Source organism: Lynx canadensis, chromosome A1 (assembly GCF_007474595.2).
Source record: "Lynx canadensis isolate LIC74 chromosome A1, mLynCan4.pri.v2, whole genome shotgun sequence".
In the NCBI taxonomy this organism is placed as follows: Eukaryota; Metazoa; Chordata; class Mammalia; order Carnivora; family Felidae; genus Lynx; species Lynx canadensis.
Window position 1 is genome coordinate 18,877,336 of NC_044303.2, and position 18,805 is coordinate 18,896,140.

Genomic DNA, 18,805 nt, shown 5'->3' on the forward strand with positions numbered 1-18,805 from the left:
AGATCATGACCTGAGTTGAAATCAAGAGTTGGATGCTTAACTGACTAAGCCACCCAGGTGCCGCCTATATCTTTTCAAATTAGGGTTTTAATATTCTTTGGGTAAATACCCAGTAGTAGAATTACTGGATCATATGATAATTCTATTTTTAATTAATAGTTTCCACAGTGCCTGCACCAATTTGCGTTCCCACCAATAATGTACGAAGGCTCTTCCTTCTCCAATTCCTCAATAGCACTTGTTATTTCTTGTGTTCTTGATTCTAGCCATTTTGATATGTGTGAAGGTATAGGTCATTGTGGTTCTAATTCATATTTCCTTGATGACTAGTGATGTTGAACATCTTTTCATGTGTCTGTTGGCCATGTGTAGTAGGTCTTTTTTGGAAAAATGTCTATTCAGGTCCTCTGCCCATTTTTTAGTCTGATACTTTATTTTTTGGTGTTGAGTTGTAGATGTTCTTTTTAAAAAATGTTTTCATGTTTATTTATTTTGAAAGAGAGAGAGAGAGGGAGAGAGCGCACACACACAAGTGAGCAGGGGAGAGGCGGAGAGGGAGAGAGAGAATCCCAAGCAGGCTCCATACTGTCAGTGCAGAGCTGGATGTCAGGCTCAGTCTCATGAATCATGAGATCATGACCTGAGCTAAGATCAAGAGTCAGATGCTTAACCAACTGAGTCACCCAGGTGCCCCTAGTTGTGTATGTTCTTTATATATTCTGGGTATTAGCCCCTTATCAGATCTTTTACAAATATCCTCTCCTATTCAGTAGGTTGTCTTTTCATTTGGTTAATGGATTTCTTCATTGTGCAAAAAAGCTTTTCCTTTTGGTGTAGTACCATAGTTTAATTTTGCTTTTATTTCCCTTACCTTAGGAGACGTATCTAGAAAAATGTTGCTATGGCTATGTTAAAGAAATTACTGCCTATACTCTCTTCTATGAATTTTACGGTTTCAGGTCTCACATTTAGGTCTTTAATCATCTGTGAGTTTGTGTGTATGGTGTAAGAAAGTGGTAGAGTTTCCCTCCTTTGTGTGTAGCTGTCCAGTTTTCCCAATATCATTTGTTAAAGAGACTGTCTTTTTCCTATTGTATATTCTTCCCTCGTTTGTCCTAGATTAATTGACCATAAAAGGGTGGGTTTATTTTGGGGCTAATTATTCTGTTCCATTGATGTTTCTGTTTTGGTGACAGCACCATACTGTTATGATTACTACAACTTAGTATATCTTGAAATCTGGGATTGTGATACTCCCAGCTTCATTGTTCTTTGTCAAGATTGCTTTGGCTATTTGGGGTCTTTTGTGGTCCCATGTGAATTTTAAGATTATTCGTTCTATTTCTGTGAAAAATGTTGTTGGTATTTTGATAGGGTTTGCGTTAAATCTGTGGATTGCTTTAGGTAGTATGGGCATTTTAACAATTTAAAATTTTAACAATGGGGTTGTTTTTCTTAATTTCTTTTTCTGCTACTTCATTATTAGTGTATAGAAATGCAACACATTTCTCTATGTTAATTTGGTATCCTGTGACTTTATTGAATTATCAGTTCTGGAAGTTTTTGCTGAAGGACTTTATATAGTATCATGGCATCTGCCAATAGGGACAGCTTTACTTCTTTCTTACCAATTTGAATGCCTTTTATTTATTTTTCTTGTCCGACTGCTGTGGCCAGGACTTCCAATAGTATGATGAATAAAAGTAGTGATAGTAGTAGACATCTTTGTCTTGTTACTGATCTTTGAGGAAAAGCTTTGGTTTTTAACATTGAGGATGATGTTAGCTGTGAGTTTTTCATGTATGACCTTTATTATGTTGAGGTATGTTCCCTCTAACCCTTGAGAATTTTTATCACAAAAGGATGTTGTATTTTGTCAAGTGGTTTTCTGCATCTATTGAAATGATCATATGGTTTTTATACTTTCTCTTGTTAATGTGATGTGTCACTGTTGATTCATTTGAAAATACTGAACCACCCTTGTATCCCTGGAATGGATGATGATGAATGTTTTTTTTTTAATGTATTGTTGGATACAGTCTGCTAATATTTTTTGAGGATTTTTACATCTATGTTCATCAGAGATATTGGCCTGCAGTTTTCTTTCTTTCTTTCTTTCTTTCTTTCTTTCTTTCTTTCTTTCTTTCTTTCTTTCTTTCTCCCTCCTCTTCTTCTTCTTCTTTGGTAATATCTTTATCTCATTTTGGTATCAGGATAATACTGGACTCTTAGAATGATTTTGGAAACTTTCCCTCTTCTACTTTTTGGAATACTTTGAGGAGAATAGGTAGTAGCTCTTCTTTAAATGTTTGGTAGAATTCACCTGTGATGTCATCTGGTCCTGGACTTTTGTTTGTTGGAAGTTTTTTGATTACTGATTCAATTTCATTGCTAGTAACTGGTCTGTTCAAATCTTCAGTTTGTTCCTGATTCAATTTTAGAAGAATGTATGTTTCTATGAATGTATCCATTTCTTCTAGGTTGTCCAATTTGTCAGCATTTTTCATAATATTCTCTTATAATCTTTTGTATTTCTGGGGTGTCTGTTATTTCTCTTTCATTTATGATTTTGAGTCCTCTCTCCTTTGTTTGAAATGTGTGGCTAAAAATTTGTAATTTTTTTTGTCTTTTCAAAGAGCCAGTTCCTGGTTTCAATGATCTGTTCTATTGTGTTTTTAGTTTATGTATCATTTATTTTTGTTGTAATCTTTATTATATCTTTCCTTCTACTAGCTTTGGGCTTTATTCCTCTTCTTCCAACTCATTTAGTTATAAGGTTAGGTTTCTTGAGATTTTTTTTAAATTAATTTTTTAATTTACATACATGTAAATTTACATCCATGTTGCATGTAGCGCAACAATCATTTCTGGAGTAGATTCCTTAATGCTCCTTACCCATTTAGCCTATCCCCCCCTCCCATAACCCCTCCAGCAACCTTCTGTTTGTTCTCTGTATTTAAGAGTCTCTTATGTTTTGTCCCCCTCCCTGTTTTGGTATTATTTTTGCTTCCTTTCCCCTATGTACATCTGTATCTTAAAGTCCTCATATGAGTGAAGTCATAGGGTATTTGTCTTTCTCTGACTAATTTCGCTTAGCATAATACCCTCTAGTTCCATCCACTTAGTTGCAAATGGCAAGATTTCATTCTTTTTGAATGCCGAGTAATACTCCATTGTATATATATACCACATCTTCTTTATCCATTCATCCATCGATGGACATTTGGGCTCTTTCCATACTTTGGCTGTGCATATGCATTGGCTGTACATTGGGGTGCATGTGCCCTTTCGAAACAGCATACCTGTATCCCTTGGATAAATACCTAATAGTGCAATTGCTGGGTCGTAGTGTAGTTCTATTTTTATCTCGAGATTTTTCTTGCTCTTGAGGTGACTTGTATTGCCACAATCTTCCCTCTTAGAACAGCTTTTGCTGCATCTGTAAGAGTTTGGACTGTTGTGTTTTCATTTTCATTTGTCTCCATTTTTTGATTTCCTCTTTCATTTCTTGGTTGACCCGTTTATTGATAGTAGCATATTATTTAGCCTCCATGTATTTGTGTTAAGTTTTTTCTTGTGATTGATTTCTAGTTTCATACCATTGTGGTCATAAAAGATGTATGATAGGATTCCAGTCTTTTTGAATTTATTGAGCTTTGTTTTATAGCCTAACATGTGATCTATTCTGGAGAATGTTCCATGTACACTCGAAAATAATGTGTATTCTGCTGTTTGGGGATGGAATGTCCTGTTATATATTAGGTCCATCTGGTCCTATTTCCTTGTTGATTTTCTGCCTGGATGATCTATCCATTGATGTAAATGGGCTGTAAAATCCCCTACTATTTTTGTGTTACTGTCAGTTTCTTTCTTTAGATCTGTTAGTAGCTGCTTTTTGTATTTAGATGCTTCCATGTTGGGTGCATATTTACAGTTATATCCTCTTGTTGGATTGTTCCTTTATCATTTAATGTCCTTGTCTCTAGTTACCATCTTTGTTTTAAAATTTATTTTGTCTAAGTATTGTGACCCCAGATTTCTTTCTTCTATTTGCATGGTAAGTGTTTTTCCGTCTATTTACTTTCTTTTTTTTAAATTTATATCCAAGTTAGCATATAGTGCGATAATGATTTCAGGAGTAGATTTGCATCTATTTACTTTCAGTCTGCATGTGTCTTAGGTCTGAAGTGAGTCTCTTGTAGGCAGCATATAGATGGGTCTTGCTTTCTTAACCATTCAATCGCCCCATGTCTTTTGATTGGAGCATTTAGTCCATTTAAAGTAATTATCATTAGGTATGTACTTATTGCCATTGTGTTACTTGTTTTATGGTTGTGTTTTTATAGTTTTTCCCTGTTCTTATCTTCTCTTGCTCTCTTCCCTTGTGGTTTTATGGTTTCCTTTAGTGTTATGCTTGGATTTGTTTCTATTTTTTGCATTTCTATTGCAAGTTTTTGATCTATGAGTACCATTAAGCTCATATATACACATGTTATACACAGAGCAGTCTATATAAAGTTTATGGTTGCTTAAGTTTGAACACATTCTAAAAGCAATAAATTTTTACTTTGTACCAACCATGTTTTATGCACATGATGTCATACTTTATATCCTTTTATTTCACAAATCCCTTGGCTGATTTTTATAGACATAATTGATTTTAGTGTGTTTATGCTTTAACCTCTATACTGGTTTTATGATTTATCTACTGCTTTTATTATGTGTTTGCATTTACCTGTGAATTTTTTTCCTGTCATAATTTTCTTACTTCTGATTATGGTCTTTTCTTTCCACTCAAAGAATTCCTTTTAACATGTCTTGTAAGCCTGGTTTAGTGGTAATGAACTCCTTTAACTTTTGTTTGGGAAATTTTTTATCTCTCCTTATGAATGGTGGACTTGCTGAGTAGAGTATTCTCGATTGCAGGTTTTTTCCTTTCAGGTTGATATCAGCCTTAGCACCATTTTTCTAGATTTGTCTCCTCCAGTATGGGAAACAAAAGGAATGATAAGCTATTGGGACTTCTCTAAAGTAAGCTTTTTCACAGTCAAGGAAACCACCAACAAATTGAAAAGGCAACCTCCTGAGTGGGAGGAAATATTTTCAAATGGTATATCTTATAAGGAGTTAATATCCAAATATAAAGAACTTATAAAACTCAACACCAAAAAATAAATCCAATTTAAAGGTGGGCAGAGGACCTGAATAGACATTTTCCAAAGAGGACACACACACGAAAAGATACCCAACGTCACTAACCATGACAGAAATGTAAATCAAAACCATAATGAGATATCACTTAACACCTGTCAGGATGGCTACAATAAAAAAGATAAGAAATAACAAGTGTTGGCAACGATGTGGTGAATGAGAAACACTTGTGCACCGCTAGTTGGAACGTAAATTGGTGCGGCCACTGCAGAAAACCGTACTGACTGTCCTCAAGAAATGAAAAATGCAAATACCATATGATCCGGTAATTGCACTACCAGGAATCTATCCAAAGAAAACAAAAACAGTAATTTGAAAAGATATCTGTACCTCTATGTTTATTGCAGCATTATTTATAATAGCCAAGATATGGAAGCTACTCAAGTGTCCACTGATGAATGAATAAAGAAGTGGTATATAAATACAATGGAATATTACCCATAAAAAGAAGGAGATTTTGCCATTTGTGAGAACATGGATGGACTTAGAGGGTATTATGCTAAATGAAAGAAGTCAGACAAAAAAGGACAAATACCATTTGGTTTTACTTATACGTGGAATCTAAAAAGTGAAACAAACAAATGCACAAACAAAAAAAAGCAGAACCAGACCCGTAAAAATAGAGAACTGATGGTTGCCAAAGGGGAAGCAAGTGGCGAGGTGAAGGAGAGTGGGAGAGAAAGGCTTCCAGCTATGTAATGAATAGGTCACGGGGATAAAAGGTACAGCATTAGGAAATACAGTGAGTGATATTGTATGTGTATGATGTTGGACAGTTGCTACACTTGTGAACATAACATACAGACTCGTCAAATCACTAGGTCATATGTCTAAAACTAACATTTTGTGTCAAATATACTTCAATAAAAAAAGTTTGTTTTAAAAAAAGATTTTATTTTTGGGGCGCCTGGGTGGCTCGGTCCGTTGGGCGACTGACTTCACTCGGGTCATGATCTCACTGATTGTGAGTTCGAGCCCCATGTCAGGCTCTGTGCTGATAGCTCAGAGCCTGGAGCCTGCTTCGGATTCTGTGTCTTCCTCTCTCTCTGCCCCTCTCTCTCCTTCAAAAATAAACATTAAAAATTTTTTTAAATATTTTATTTTTAAGTAATCTCCATACCCAATGTGGGGCTTGAATTTACAACCCCAAGATCAAACGTCACATGCTCTACTGACTGAACCAACCAGGAGCCCCAAGAAAAAGTTTATAAAAATAAGGAGAGACAACATGTAGAAGTCCAAGAATTGTTACTATAAAAGAATGGCAACAACAACAAAAAAATGAAAGCCAATGTTGCTGGAGCTAATTTATGGAGGGACAGAGAGGAAGGGATAAAATCAGAGAAGTGGATGGTGAGGGATAGAGATGGTGTAGTGAGACATGCCAGAGACATCCTAGTTCAAGACAACAGAGATTTACCAAGCTTCACCTATGTGTCACAGCCTGGGCGATTCAAAGATGAATGGATAATGGTCTCTGTCCTTACGCAGTTTGCAATATAGGCTATATCCCCCGACTTAGACTATAGTGTTATAAATACACCTTAATAAGAAGCAAATGGCCACCCATAGTTTGAGTTCTCCTAGAAGCAGACCCTGAGCCAACCATTAAGGTGCTGGTGATTTACAAAGGAAGTGTTCCTAGGAGGAACTCATAAGAGCCAAGGAAGGGTGGGATTTCAAGCAACAGATTCAGCTTGATCCATTAATTCTTTAGTGTAAACTGTACTGCCGAATTTGTCACACTTTGAAGCAATAGAGTTAGGTTTTTGTACACCTGCTAAATGGCTATGGGCTGCCCAACAGGGTGGTGTCACTCTCAGGCATTTTGGGTTCCATATAGGTGAATTGGCTCCAGTGTTAATTCTCTGAAGATTATAGCAAAGGGAGTGGAAGCTGGGGGTGGGAGCACAGAGATGTTAGAGGGGATCCAAGGGGATGCTGATAGGGCACCAAGAGTCTCCACCCCCAAGGGCTAACAGAACTTCTTAGCCTAGAAGATAGGGCTTGAAGGACAGGTGGAGGATAATAAGTGAAATAAAACAGAAAAACAACAAAAGAAGGCTGGTGTCTTTAGCTGTGGCCTGATTATTTACATGGGTGCAGAAAGAATGTTAACTTACCATGTGGGCCTTCTTAAGTCAGCTCTGCAAGCCTGGGCCCACGTTGTACTAAACAACTGCTAAGGTTGCAACTTTGTCTGGAAGTCTACATGAGGAATCTCAAACTGGACATTTATAATCCATTTCATGTTAGCCCAAGACGAGCAAACCAAACCCATGAAATTCTCTACCACTTTTCCCCTGCAGAGCTCCTACATTTGGGTCAGTTCCTTTGTTCTCCACATCTGTGCCTTACAGTTTTAACTACACAACGTTTCCACAGATCTTATCTAAAATTTAAAATATGAACAGAGAAATCACAGTCTTAGGATATCATATCAGACTGAGAAACATGAAATTGTAGAACTTCTTTAAAACCTTTATAATTTTTAAAAATATGTACTTAGAGAGAGGGAGCGCACATGGGGGAGGGACAGAGAGAGAGAGAGGAAGAGACAGAATCCCAGGCAGGCTCTCAGTTGTCAGTGCAGACAGAGCCCGAGGTGGGGCTTGAACTCACAAACCATGAGATCATGACCTGAGCCAAAATCAAGAGTCAGACACTTTGAGCCACCCAGGAGCCCCTAAAACATTTTTAAGCTTAGAATTTTGAGGAACTATTCCCACTCTCACTATTCATATTAGAAAAATATATTAAAACTCCACTGGACTGAATGCCCATTTGCCTGTTTAATACGGAGGTTTGTATAGATACTATTGGTCTCATTAACAAAGAAGAAACTGAAGCAGAATATACACGCAGATACAATCCTGGCTCTCATGCCACTGAGTCGGTTTTATCATTGGGTTTATATTTCTCAGTGGAAGAAACTGCTCCTATGGCCGGCTGTGTTGCTTCTCCGGCTGTAGAATAAAGCAGTTTACTCTTTCTCCAGGACCCCACGGAATGTGGAAAGGGAACGGAGCAAAGCGCTGCTGTCCCCCACCTTCTAACACCTGTTGCATAAGGCTGGTTCTACCCTGGGGAGGTCTCACAGCCGTGGAGTTCTGAGATCAGCCATTAGGATCCGCCGTAACCCCGTCCCTCCTAATTCACACACAGCCCCTGAAACAGTCCTGATGGACTCCGCAGGGGACTTTGCAGTCTGCAAAACCTTTTCACAAACAGTTGCTCATTTATATACATAGGCAGCCTTCTGCTAGAACAGGCTGTGTTTCAAGGGTCCGCCTGCACAATGCTTGTTTGGAAACCTAGACTCAAATTTCCCACAGAAACAAATGCTACTGGGTTGACACTTGTTTTCGCAAGCCAGAAACCTATGCGATCTGTTTGGGGTGATCCGTTAAAATTCCTCACCACCACCTCTATGTGTGTGGTGCGGAGGAAGGGACACATAAATAATTGGAAAAGAGCATTTTGTACTTTAATGAACTGTAATTTTTTGACTCTGCAGTTTTTAAAATATATTTTAAAGGATTCTTTTATTTCTGAATAATTGGATGAAATGTTAAAAAAAAAAAAAAAGTCTAGATCTTATTTTGTGTGACTCCCCAGAGGCTAAAAATACTAGGCTGTCTGCATGGTTACCAACGCCCTGACACTGTACCAACCGTGAGAGACCCAGCGCCTCCACATGGCCCACAATCTGACTTTGGGGAGCCAGAGCATTGCCCCCTGCTGCACCAATGGCAGCGAGAACGAGGCCCCATCCCCGTCCCCACCGAGGGGGCCCTGCTCTGTCCCCTCCCCTGTGAGCAGGGCAGGAAGTGAGGTGGGTCATGTAGAAAGAGAGCCATGAGGACAATTCCTCCCTGCTCCTCTTCTCCCTTTCTCAAGCCCCAGAGATGGACAGTCTGACCAATTCTCCTTCCTCCCTGGGGTGATGGTGGAGCCCAGGCTCTCCTGACATTCTTGAAGAAGGAGAAGAGTCAGTTTTTTAAAAATTTATAAGGATTTTTACTTCCAGTAATAACTGATAAGACACCCCCATAGCGCCCAGCGTTCTCCCAACTCTTTCTGTGTTCATGTAGATTCAGGTAGACCTGGGTGCTGCTCCCTAGGAACCTTTCTTGACAGCCAGGGCCCAGTCTCTGTGTGCCCGCAACACTGTGGCCAGCTTTTTATCTACGTGTACTCATTCCTCTCCTTCTTAAGGGCAAGGGAACACTAGCATGGGACCTGGCCCAAAGCAGGCACTCGGTAGTTATTCATAAAAAAGAATTTGTGGCAACAAAATTCATTTGTTGTTTGGGCATTTCAGATGTCTTTGGGTATTTTTTTTTCAACGTTTATTTATTTTTTGGGGGACAGAGAGAGACAGAGCATGAACGGGGGAGGGGCAGAGAGAGAGGGAGACACAGAATTGGAAGCAGGCTCCAAGCCATCAGCCCAGAGCCTGACACGGGGCTCGAACTCACGGACCGCGAGATCGTGACCTGGGCTGAAGTCGGACGCTTAACCGGCTGCGCCACCCAGGCGCCCCTGTCTTTGGGTATTTAAGACACATGAAGACATCTTGAGTTGCTGGGGGGAGAGGGCTATGGATGGAGGAAGGAGGGGAGAGGGAGAAACCACTGTGATGAGACGAGGGTTTCTGAAAGGAACATGTGAGAAAATGATACAAGGGTGCCTCTGCCAAGATGCACCCTGAGCTAAAGGTGGGTATGAGGACGAGGTGGTCTCCAGGGCTCATGGGCCCTTCCTGTCTTCTCCATCAGAGATCCTATTCTGAAAAGTCTGCCCCCAGCTGAGGCCAAAGCAGCAATGAGAACAGGAGAAAAGGGAAGGGGAGGGGGCCCCCTAGTTGGTGGTGGGAAAGGAAAAGAGAGGACATGAAAGGGCTCTTGGGCTCTTCCTGGGGGAGGGGTGCCTATGTAAGGATGCATGAGAGGACAGCCATAAGTTAGGATTTTCGGTACAGATAGCTAGGAGCAACCCTCCTGCACTTGAAAACGAAGAACATCGCCCCCTCCTGCCCAATTCTCCAATTGTATGTAAAGCACTTACCGTGAATTGAATAAATAACGATTTTTTTAATCTTGAGTGTTTTTCTGGCAGGGAGATTCAAGTTGTAGATATTTTTCACATCCGCAAAATATCCAACATATCTACTCTGCAAAACAACAGAAGCCTCAATTTAAGTGGAGATGAAAAACTCCGCATTCCCGATTTTTCTTTTCTTTTTTTTTTTTTTTTTAACACAGACTTAAGGCCAATCATTCACTAAAGAAACATTTGTTGGGTGTCATTATAGAACTAAGCATTTTCATGGTCGCTGCCTTACGACTCAATATCTACCCTAAAAAAAAAATACCGAACTCAGTGCTGTGGGGAAGTAACAAGAAAGGAGCCAGGTGTTGCTTTTAGGCTGCTCATATCTGAGAGGGCATCTAACCAGAACCAACCGAGAGCTATGACATGACACCAAGATGTACCTGATGCAACTGTGAAAAAGGTCAATCTGAGGGTGGAGCCTTCGCGGTGACTGAGTTAAAGGAAGCTCTGTGGTTTGGTGAGGAGTAGCCTCCCAGTCATGAAAGAACTCAAGAAGACCTCCACAGGCCAATAACAGCCCCATATGCTCTTATCCCTGTGGCCAGCTTGAGTTTACTCACTTTCCATTTCCCCAATTCTATTTTTGTAAGGAAGCCTTGGATTCTCTTTGCCGAGTCCTTCTGTGGCAAGCTGCTCACGGGGCCTCTCCTTGACTCCTTTTTTAAGATTTATTTTATTTTATTTTTTAGTTTTTAAGTAATCTCTATACCCAACACAGGGCTCGAACTTACAACCCTGAGGTCAAGAGTTGCAGGCTCCACTGACCGAGCCAGCCAGGCGCCCCTCTCCCCGACTCCTTCTTCAAGAAGTGAAAGAGTTCTGACATTGAATCAAACGGACTTCAAAGCTCACAGATTCTTTCCCACCCAATGGGAAGGGTTCATAAGATTAACGGCCACACTTTCCTTTGGAAAGTGCCAGTCAAGAGAAACGCTCGAGCAAGTTCGTAGCCTAGGGATGGATGAAGTGTAGTCCACAGAACGGGCCACATGCACAGCCAAAATGTGATGGTATCTGAAATTTGCCACCCCCCAGGGAGGGAACGCTGTCTTGGGGCCCTGAGGACACAGCGCTCAAACCTGAGGCCGAGTGCTTGTTATGCCAGTGAATCGGAAGACAGTCCGTGGCAGCCTCTGGTGTGCCGGTTCGGGAGTGAGAGGGACCGCACGGCACAGAAGCGGTGGGGAAGGGAAAATGTACAGGGAGAGTCCTTGAAGGAGTCGCATCTAACATCCCCTTGCTCCTGCCACCAGATTCTCTACTCTCCGCGGAAGGCTTGTCACGCAGCAGGGCCCTCAGGCTGCTTTTGTCCCCCCTCCTTCCTTCTCCTGGAGCTTAAAACAACAGGAGTTAATACAACGAACAGTGTGTTTAGTAAGCGTTCCCTACAAACAGCACTTTGGGATGCAAAAGGTGCTAAGATGGGTAAGGCAGGGGCCTTGCCTGCCCAAGAGGTAGAGAAGTCAAACAGCTAGAGAACAATGTGAAATAACTTCGTCCCCCGCCGAACACAAAAATAAGAGCCTACTTTGGCTCTTATAATTGGCTTTGGAGTCTGACAGAGCTGGATTTGAGCTCTTGATTCAAAAAGTTAGTTTCCCTGAACCTCCATTTCCCAATCTGTAAAATGGGCACCATTTTACGTTCAGAGTTTTTGAGAATATTACAGGAGGTAATGAACATGCATGCTTTTTACAACAAAGTCTAGAATGTCGTCAGCTCTATAGGATAAATATCCTGGCTTCTGCAATAAACACATTTTAAGCTATAAAAGAGACAGGTGGGAAACCTATAAACTACAAGAGACTGAAGAGATATAGCAACCAAATGAAATGTGTGACCCTTGTTTGGATCCTGATTGAAGCAAACTACATTTTAGAAACATTTTGAGATGATTATGAAAATTTAAACATGCACTAGCCACTTGTTATTATCAAGGCATTATTAAGGTCTAACATTTTTAGATTTGATAAATGGTTTTAAGGTGCTTTTTCCCCTCAAGAATCTATGTTGGATGTCATATTAAAATACTCGTGGGATAGTATGATCTGATGGCTGGGATTTCCTTCACAGTAATCCAGGTTCAGAGAAAAAGTGGAGAAGAGGAGTGTGTGTGGGGAGATTGGGGAGGGAATGAATGACGGGTGACAAAATGATTGTTGAAGTGCTGTGAGGGCTATAAGGGGACTTATTATAAGACTGTCTTGACTTTTTAAAAATTAATTTATTTTGTAAGAGAGTGAGTGTGAGTGAGCACAGGGAGGGGCAGAGACAGAGGGAGAGAATCCCAAGCAGGGTCCATGGTGACAGCATGGAGCCTGACACGGGGTTCGAACCCCAGGCACCCCTGTTTTGATGTTTTATGTTTGAAATTGTCCATCATAAAACATTTTTAAAACGACGAAATAGGGCAACTGCATATATTTCACATGGGTTTTCTGAGTATTAAATGAGATAATATATGTCAAAGTGCAATTGTGTCTAGTATATAATACGTTTCTGAAAGATATTCATTTCCCTTCTTCTTTCGCTTTCAAAATACAGCAGCCTCTCCTCTGTCTCTTTCTCTCTCACACACACACAGACGTGATGTTCTGCAAGAGTTGAATTGCCCCCGTAGGGGTTTGTGAAAGACGGAGTTCCTCTTTAAAGGAAAATCAATTTGGGTCATCTCCCTTTTCTTTTTGAGAAGCCTGGCTAGAGGTTTATCAATTTTGTTTTTTTTCAAAAAACCAACTCTTGGTTTCATTGATCTGCTCTACGGTTTTTTTTAGATTCTATATTGTTTATTTCTGCTCTGATCTTTATTATTTCTCTTCTTCTGCTGGATTTAGGCTGTCTTTGCTGTTCTGCTTCTATTTCCTTTAGGTGTGCTGTTAAATTTTGTATTTGGGATTTTTCTCGTTTCTTGAAATAGGCCTGGATTGCAATGTATTTTCCTCTCAGGACTGCCTTTGCTTCATCCCAAAGCATTTGGATTGTTGTATTTTCATTTTCATTTGTTTCCATATATTTTTTAATTTCTTCTCTAATTGCCTGGCTGACCCACTCATTCGTTAGTAGGGTGTTCTTTAACCTCCATGCTTTTGGAGGTTTTCCAAACTTTTTCCTGTGGTTGATTTCAAGCTTCATAGCATTGTGGTCTGAAAGTGTGCATGGTATGGTCTCAATTATTTTATACTTATGAAGGGCTGTTTTGTGAGCCAGTATGTGATCTATCTTGGAGAATGTTCCATGTGCACTCAGAAGAAAGTATATTGTGGAGTATTAAAGTATGTAAAGTAAGTGGAGTATTAAAGTCCCCTGCAATTACCATTCTTATCAATAAGGTTGCTTAGATAAAATCATATATGAAAATGGAATTATTACAACCAATCCCTCAGAAATACAAGCGATTATCAGGGAATACTATGAAAAATTATATGCCAACAAACTGGACAACCTGGAAGAAATGGACAAATTCCTAAGCACCCACACACTTCCAAAACTCAAACCAGAAGAAATAGAAAACTTGAACAGACCCATAACCAGCAAAGAAATGGAATCAGTTATCAAATATCTCCCAACAAATAAGAGTCCAGGACCAGATGGCTTCCCAGGAGAATTCTACCACACATTTAAAGCAGAGATAATATGTATCCTTCTCAAGCTGTTCCAAAAAACAAAAACGGAAGGAAAACTTCCAGACTCATTCTATGAAGGCAGCATTACTTTGATTCCTAAACCAGACAGAGACCCAGCAAAAAAGAGAACTACAGGCCAATATCCCTGATGAATATGAATGCAAAAATTCTCAATAAGATTCTAGCAAATCAAATTCAATAGCATATAAAAAGAATTATTCACCATGATCAAGTGGGATTCATTCCTGGGCTGCAGGGCTGGTTCAACATTCACAAATCAATCAACGTGATACATCACATTAATAAAAGAAGAGATAAGAACCATATGATCCTGTCAATCAATGCAGAAAAAAGCATTTGACAAAATTCAGCATCCTTTCTTAATAAAAACCCTCCAGAAAGTCGGGATAGAAGGAACATACTTAAACATCATAAAAGCCATTTATGAAAAGCCCACAGCTAATATCATCCTCAATGGGGAAAAACTGAGAGCTTTCCCCCTGAGGTCAGGAACATGACAGGGATGTCCACTCTCACTGCTGTTGTTTAACATAGTGTTGGAAGTTCTAGCATCAACAATCAGACAACAAAAGGAAATCACAGGTATCAAAATTGGCAAAGATGAAGTCAAGCTTTCACTTTTTGCAGATAACATGATATTATACATGGAAAACCCGATAGACTCCACCAAAAGTCTGCTAGAACTGATACATGAATTTAGCAAAGTGGCAGGATACAAAATCAATGTACAGAAATCAGTTGCAATCTTATACACTAATAATGAAGCAACACAAAGACAAATAAAGAAACTGATCCCATTCACAATGGCACCAAGAAGTATAAAATACCTAGAAATAAACCTAACCAAAGACGTAAAAGATCTGTATGCTGAAAGCTATAGAAAGCTTATGAAGGAAATTAAAGAAGATATAAAGAAATGGAAAAACATTCCATGCTCATGGATTGGAAGAATAAATACCGTCAAAATGTCAATACTACCCAAAGCTATCTACACATTCAATGCAATCCCAATCAAAATTGCCCTAGCATTCTTCTCGAAGCTAGAACAAGCAATCCTAAAATTTGTATGGAACCACAAAAGACCCCAAATAGCCAAAGTAATTTTGAAGAAGATGACCAAAGCAGGAGGCATCATAATCCCAGACTTTAGCCTCTACTACAAAGCTGTAATCATCAAGACAGCATGGTACTGGCACAAAAACAGACACATAGACCAATGGAATAGAATAGAAACCCCAGAACTAGACCCACAAAAGTATGGCCAACTCATCTTTGACAAAGCAGGAAAGAATATCCAGTGGAAAAAAGACAGTCTCTTTATTTTAAAAAAAAATTTTTTTTTCCAACGTTTATTTATTTTTGGGACAGAGAGAGACAGAGCATGAACGGGGGAGGGGCAGAGAGAGAGGGAGACACAGAATCGGAAACAGGCTCCAGGCTCTGAGCCATCAGCCCAGAGCCCGACGCGGGGCTCGAACTCCCGGACCGCGAGATTGTGACCTGGCTGAAGTCGGACGCTTAACCGACTGCACCACCCAGGCGCCCCGACAGTCTCTTTAACAAATGGTGCTGGGAGAACTGGACAGCAACATGCAGAAGAATGAAACTAGACCACTTTCTTACACCATTCACAAAAACAAACTCAAAATGGATAAAGGACCTGAATGTGAGACAGGAAACCATCAAAACCCTAGAGGAGAAAGCAGGAAAAAACCTCACGGACCTCAGCCACAGCAATTTCTTACTTCACATCCCCAAAGCAAGAGAATTAAAAGCAAAAATGAACTATTGGGACCTCATGAAGATAAAAAGCTTCTGCACAGCTAAGGAAACAATCAACAAAACTAAAAGGCAAATGACGGAATGGGAAAAGATATTTGCAAATGACATATCAAAGGGCTAGTATCCAAAATCTATAAAGAGCTCACCAAACTCCACACCCGAAAAACATATAACCCAGTGAAGAAATGGGCAGAAAACATGAAAAGACACTTCTCTAAAGAAGACATCCAGATGGCCAACAGGCACATGAAAAGATGCTCAACGTCGCTCCTCATCAGGGAAATACAGATCAAAACCACACTCAGATATCACCTCACACCAGTAAGAGTGGCTAAAATGAACAAAACAGGAGACTATAGATGCTGGAGAGGATGTGGAGAAACGGAAACCCTCTTGCACTGTTGGTGGGAATGCAAACTGGTGCAGCCACTCTGGAAAACAGTGTGGAGGTTCCTCCAAAAATTAAAAATAGATCTACCCTATGAAGTAGCAATAGCACTGCTAGGAAGTTACCCAAGGGATACAGGAGTGCTGATGCATAGGGGCACTTGTACCCCAATGTTTATAGCAGCACTTTCAACAATAGCCAAATTATGGAAAGAGCCTAAATGTCCATCAACTGACGAATGGATAAAGAAATTGTGGTTTATATACACAATGGAATACTACGTGGCAATGAGAAAGAAGGAAATCTGGCCTTTTGTAGCAACATGGATGGAACTGGAGAGTGTTATGCTAAGTTAAATAAGTCATACAGAGAAAGACAGATACCATATGTTTTCACTCTTATGCGGAGCTGAGAAACTTAACAGAAGACCATGGGGGAAGGGAAGGAGAAAAAAAAAAGGTTAGAGAGGCAGGGAGCCAAACCATAAGAGACTCTTAAAAACTGAGAACAAACTGAGGGTTGGATGGGGGGTGGGAGGGCGGGGAGGGTGGGTGATGGGCATTGAGGAGGGCACCTGTTGGAATGAGCACTGGGTGTTGTATGGAAACCAATTTGACAATAAATTTCATATTTAAAAAAAATAAGGAAAATCAAAGGCTAGTAACTTACAATAATCTTCAAGGGTCTGGAATCTTAGAAATCAGACCTTCCTACTTTGGGAAGGGAATCAACTCTTGAACTCTGTGAGCAATGACCAATATAAAATGGACCACGGATGCCCTGGGAGAACTTTGTGTTTGCAGAGCACCAGGAGGGCCCCAGCTGTGGCTCTCGGGCCCTGGGAGGGATCAAGGCCTATCACAGGCACCAGAGTCAGGCTGCCTGATCACCAGAGGAAAAGAATCTAAAATGAAACCAAATAATAGCTGCCAATCTTAACCAACTTCCCGAAGAATCCCCTTGTAAAAAACACAACTTACCTGAGAAGGAGTCTCAACTCCCTGATATTTAGTGCTGGTGCTTTTATCTGTTCGCCGTTCTCCAAAATAATAAAGGCTGTCCTACAGAAAAGGGGGTCACACAATCAAGGTTCGTCTGCATGTTCTTTTCCTTGTAAGGCATCCTTAAAAGTTCTGAGGGCACATTATTTCCTTAAGTCAGCAGCCTCTGAGCAGAGGCTGCCCCAAATAAAGTTAACAACAACAAAAAGCCACATGCAGGCTTGTTACACACACACACACACACACACACACACACACACACACACACACTCACACACGACTGAAACCAAAGTTTCACAAAACAATACTTACCTGTTGCTATTTTCCATCCTAATCGATTCCATTTTGTTATTAAAAATGCCAGTCACGACCCAATGCAGTTGAGTTTACAGCTCACGGATCGATTGGATCCAGTTTGAAAAACACTGTCCAATACCCATTTTCCTAACCTGTGTGTCTCAAATTAGGAACAAAGCAGAAGGTGGCGCTAGAGGGCGGGCCACATGGACAATGTGAAGGCCCCTTCTCATACTGTGGGCCAAGTGGGGAGCAGAACTGCTGGGCGCCCCTGTTCAGTGGGAGCTTCTCAGCAGGATCATGGTGGAACTAAGACTGAGAACCCCACTTTAAGAAATAGAAATTTCTTCGCAGAAATTTCCAGAGGGCACAGACCCCACAGACAGTGATTATGAGAAGTTAATAACACACAGGAGAGACTTTGTTCTGCACGGCAAAATGTACCTTTTATTTACCTAGAACCTCTTTATTTTTCTCAAGTTTATTTATTTATTTTTTGAGAGAGAGAGAGAATGTGTGTGTGAGCAGGGGAGGAGCAGAGAGAGAGGGAGAGGGAGAATCCTAAGCAGGCTCCACACCGTCAGCATGGAGTCTGATACGGGACTCGAACTCACAAACGGTGAGATCATGACCTGAGCTGACACCAAGAGTCGGGCACTTAACCAACTGAGCCACCCAGGCACTCCTACCTACTACTTCTAAGGATGTCTGAAGTCCTTTAGAGGACTTATCAAACCAGTCTTGATATTATTCTTGTGAGGAAGGAGGAAGTCCCCTAACTGGGGGCATAAGAGCGGGGCAGGGATGAGGTGAAGTGAAGGAAGCATTACGATTGTAGAGTTTTTTTTCTTTTTTTTGCACTTGGACTGCTTGACCGTACCTCATCTTAGTTCTGTCCCTATTTGTCCCTGTCTTTATTTACATATTTTATTAGTTTTTAAAAATTTATTTATTTATTTTCAGAGAGACAGCAAGTGCAAGCAGGAAGGGGCGGAGAGAGGGGGGAGAGAGAATCCCAAGCAGGGTTCGTGCTGTCAGCACAGAGCCCGACTTGGGGCTCAACCCCACAAACCGTGAGATCATGCATGACCTGAGCCGAAATCAAGAGTCGAACACTTAACCAAAGGAGCCACCCAGGTGCGCCTGAGCCGTCTTTATTTAAAATGTTAGAATTATTGGCGTGCCTGGGTGGCTCGTAGGTTGAGTGTCTGACTCTTGGCTTCAGCTCAAGTCATGATCTCAAGGTCACAGCATTGAGCCTCACGTGGAGCCTGCTTGAGATTCTTTCCCTCTGCCCCCCTCCCCTGCTCTCTCACTCGCTCTCTAAAACAAAAAATATTTAAATAAAATAAAATGTTGGGTAT

General features: G+C 40.6%; 1 protein-coding gene and 1 long non-coding RNA gene across 2 annotated transcripts in view; one reads left to right on the forward strand and one right to left on the reverse strand.

Annotated features, from left to right (window-relative positions):
- LOC115510084 (phosphatidylinositol 3,4,5-trisphosphate 3-phosphatase TPTE2-like) overlaps positions 1-18,805 on the reverse strand; it is a 93,440-nt gene that overhangs the window by 12,659 nt on the left and 61,976 nt on the right. Inside the window, exons 11-12 of the mRNA XM_030309582.1 lie at positions 17,124-17,204; positions 10,282-10,387 (exon numbers count right to left, since the gene is read on the reverse strand). Of these exons, the coding sequence (XP_030165442.1) occupies positions 10,282-10,387; positions 17,124-17,204 (187 nt within the window). The remainder of the gene's footprint in view (positions 1-10,281; positions 10,388-17,123; positions 17,205-18,805) is intronic.
- Positions 1,538-18,433, forward strand: LOC115510127. Its single transcript, XR_003967626.1, has 3 exons — positions 1,538-1,703; positions 9,047-9,050; positions 18,423-18,433. It is a non-coding gene; the product is annotated as an uncharacterized LOC115510127 (long non-coding RNA).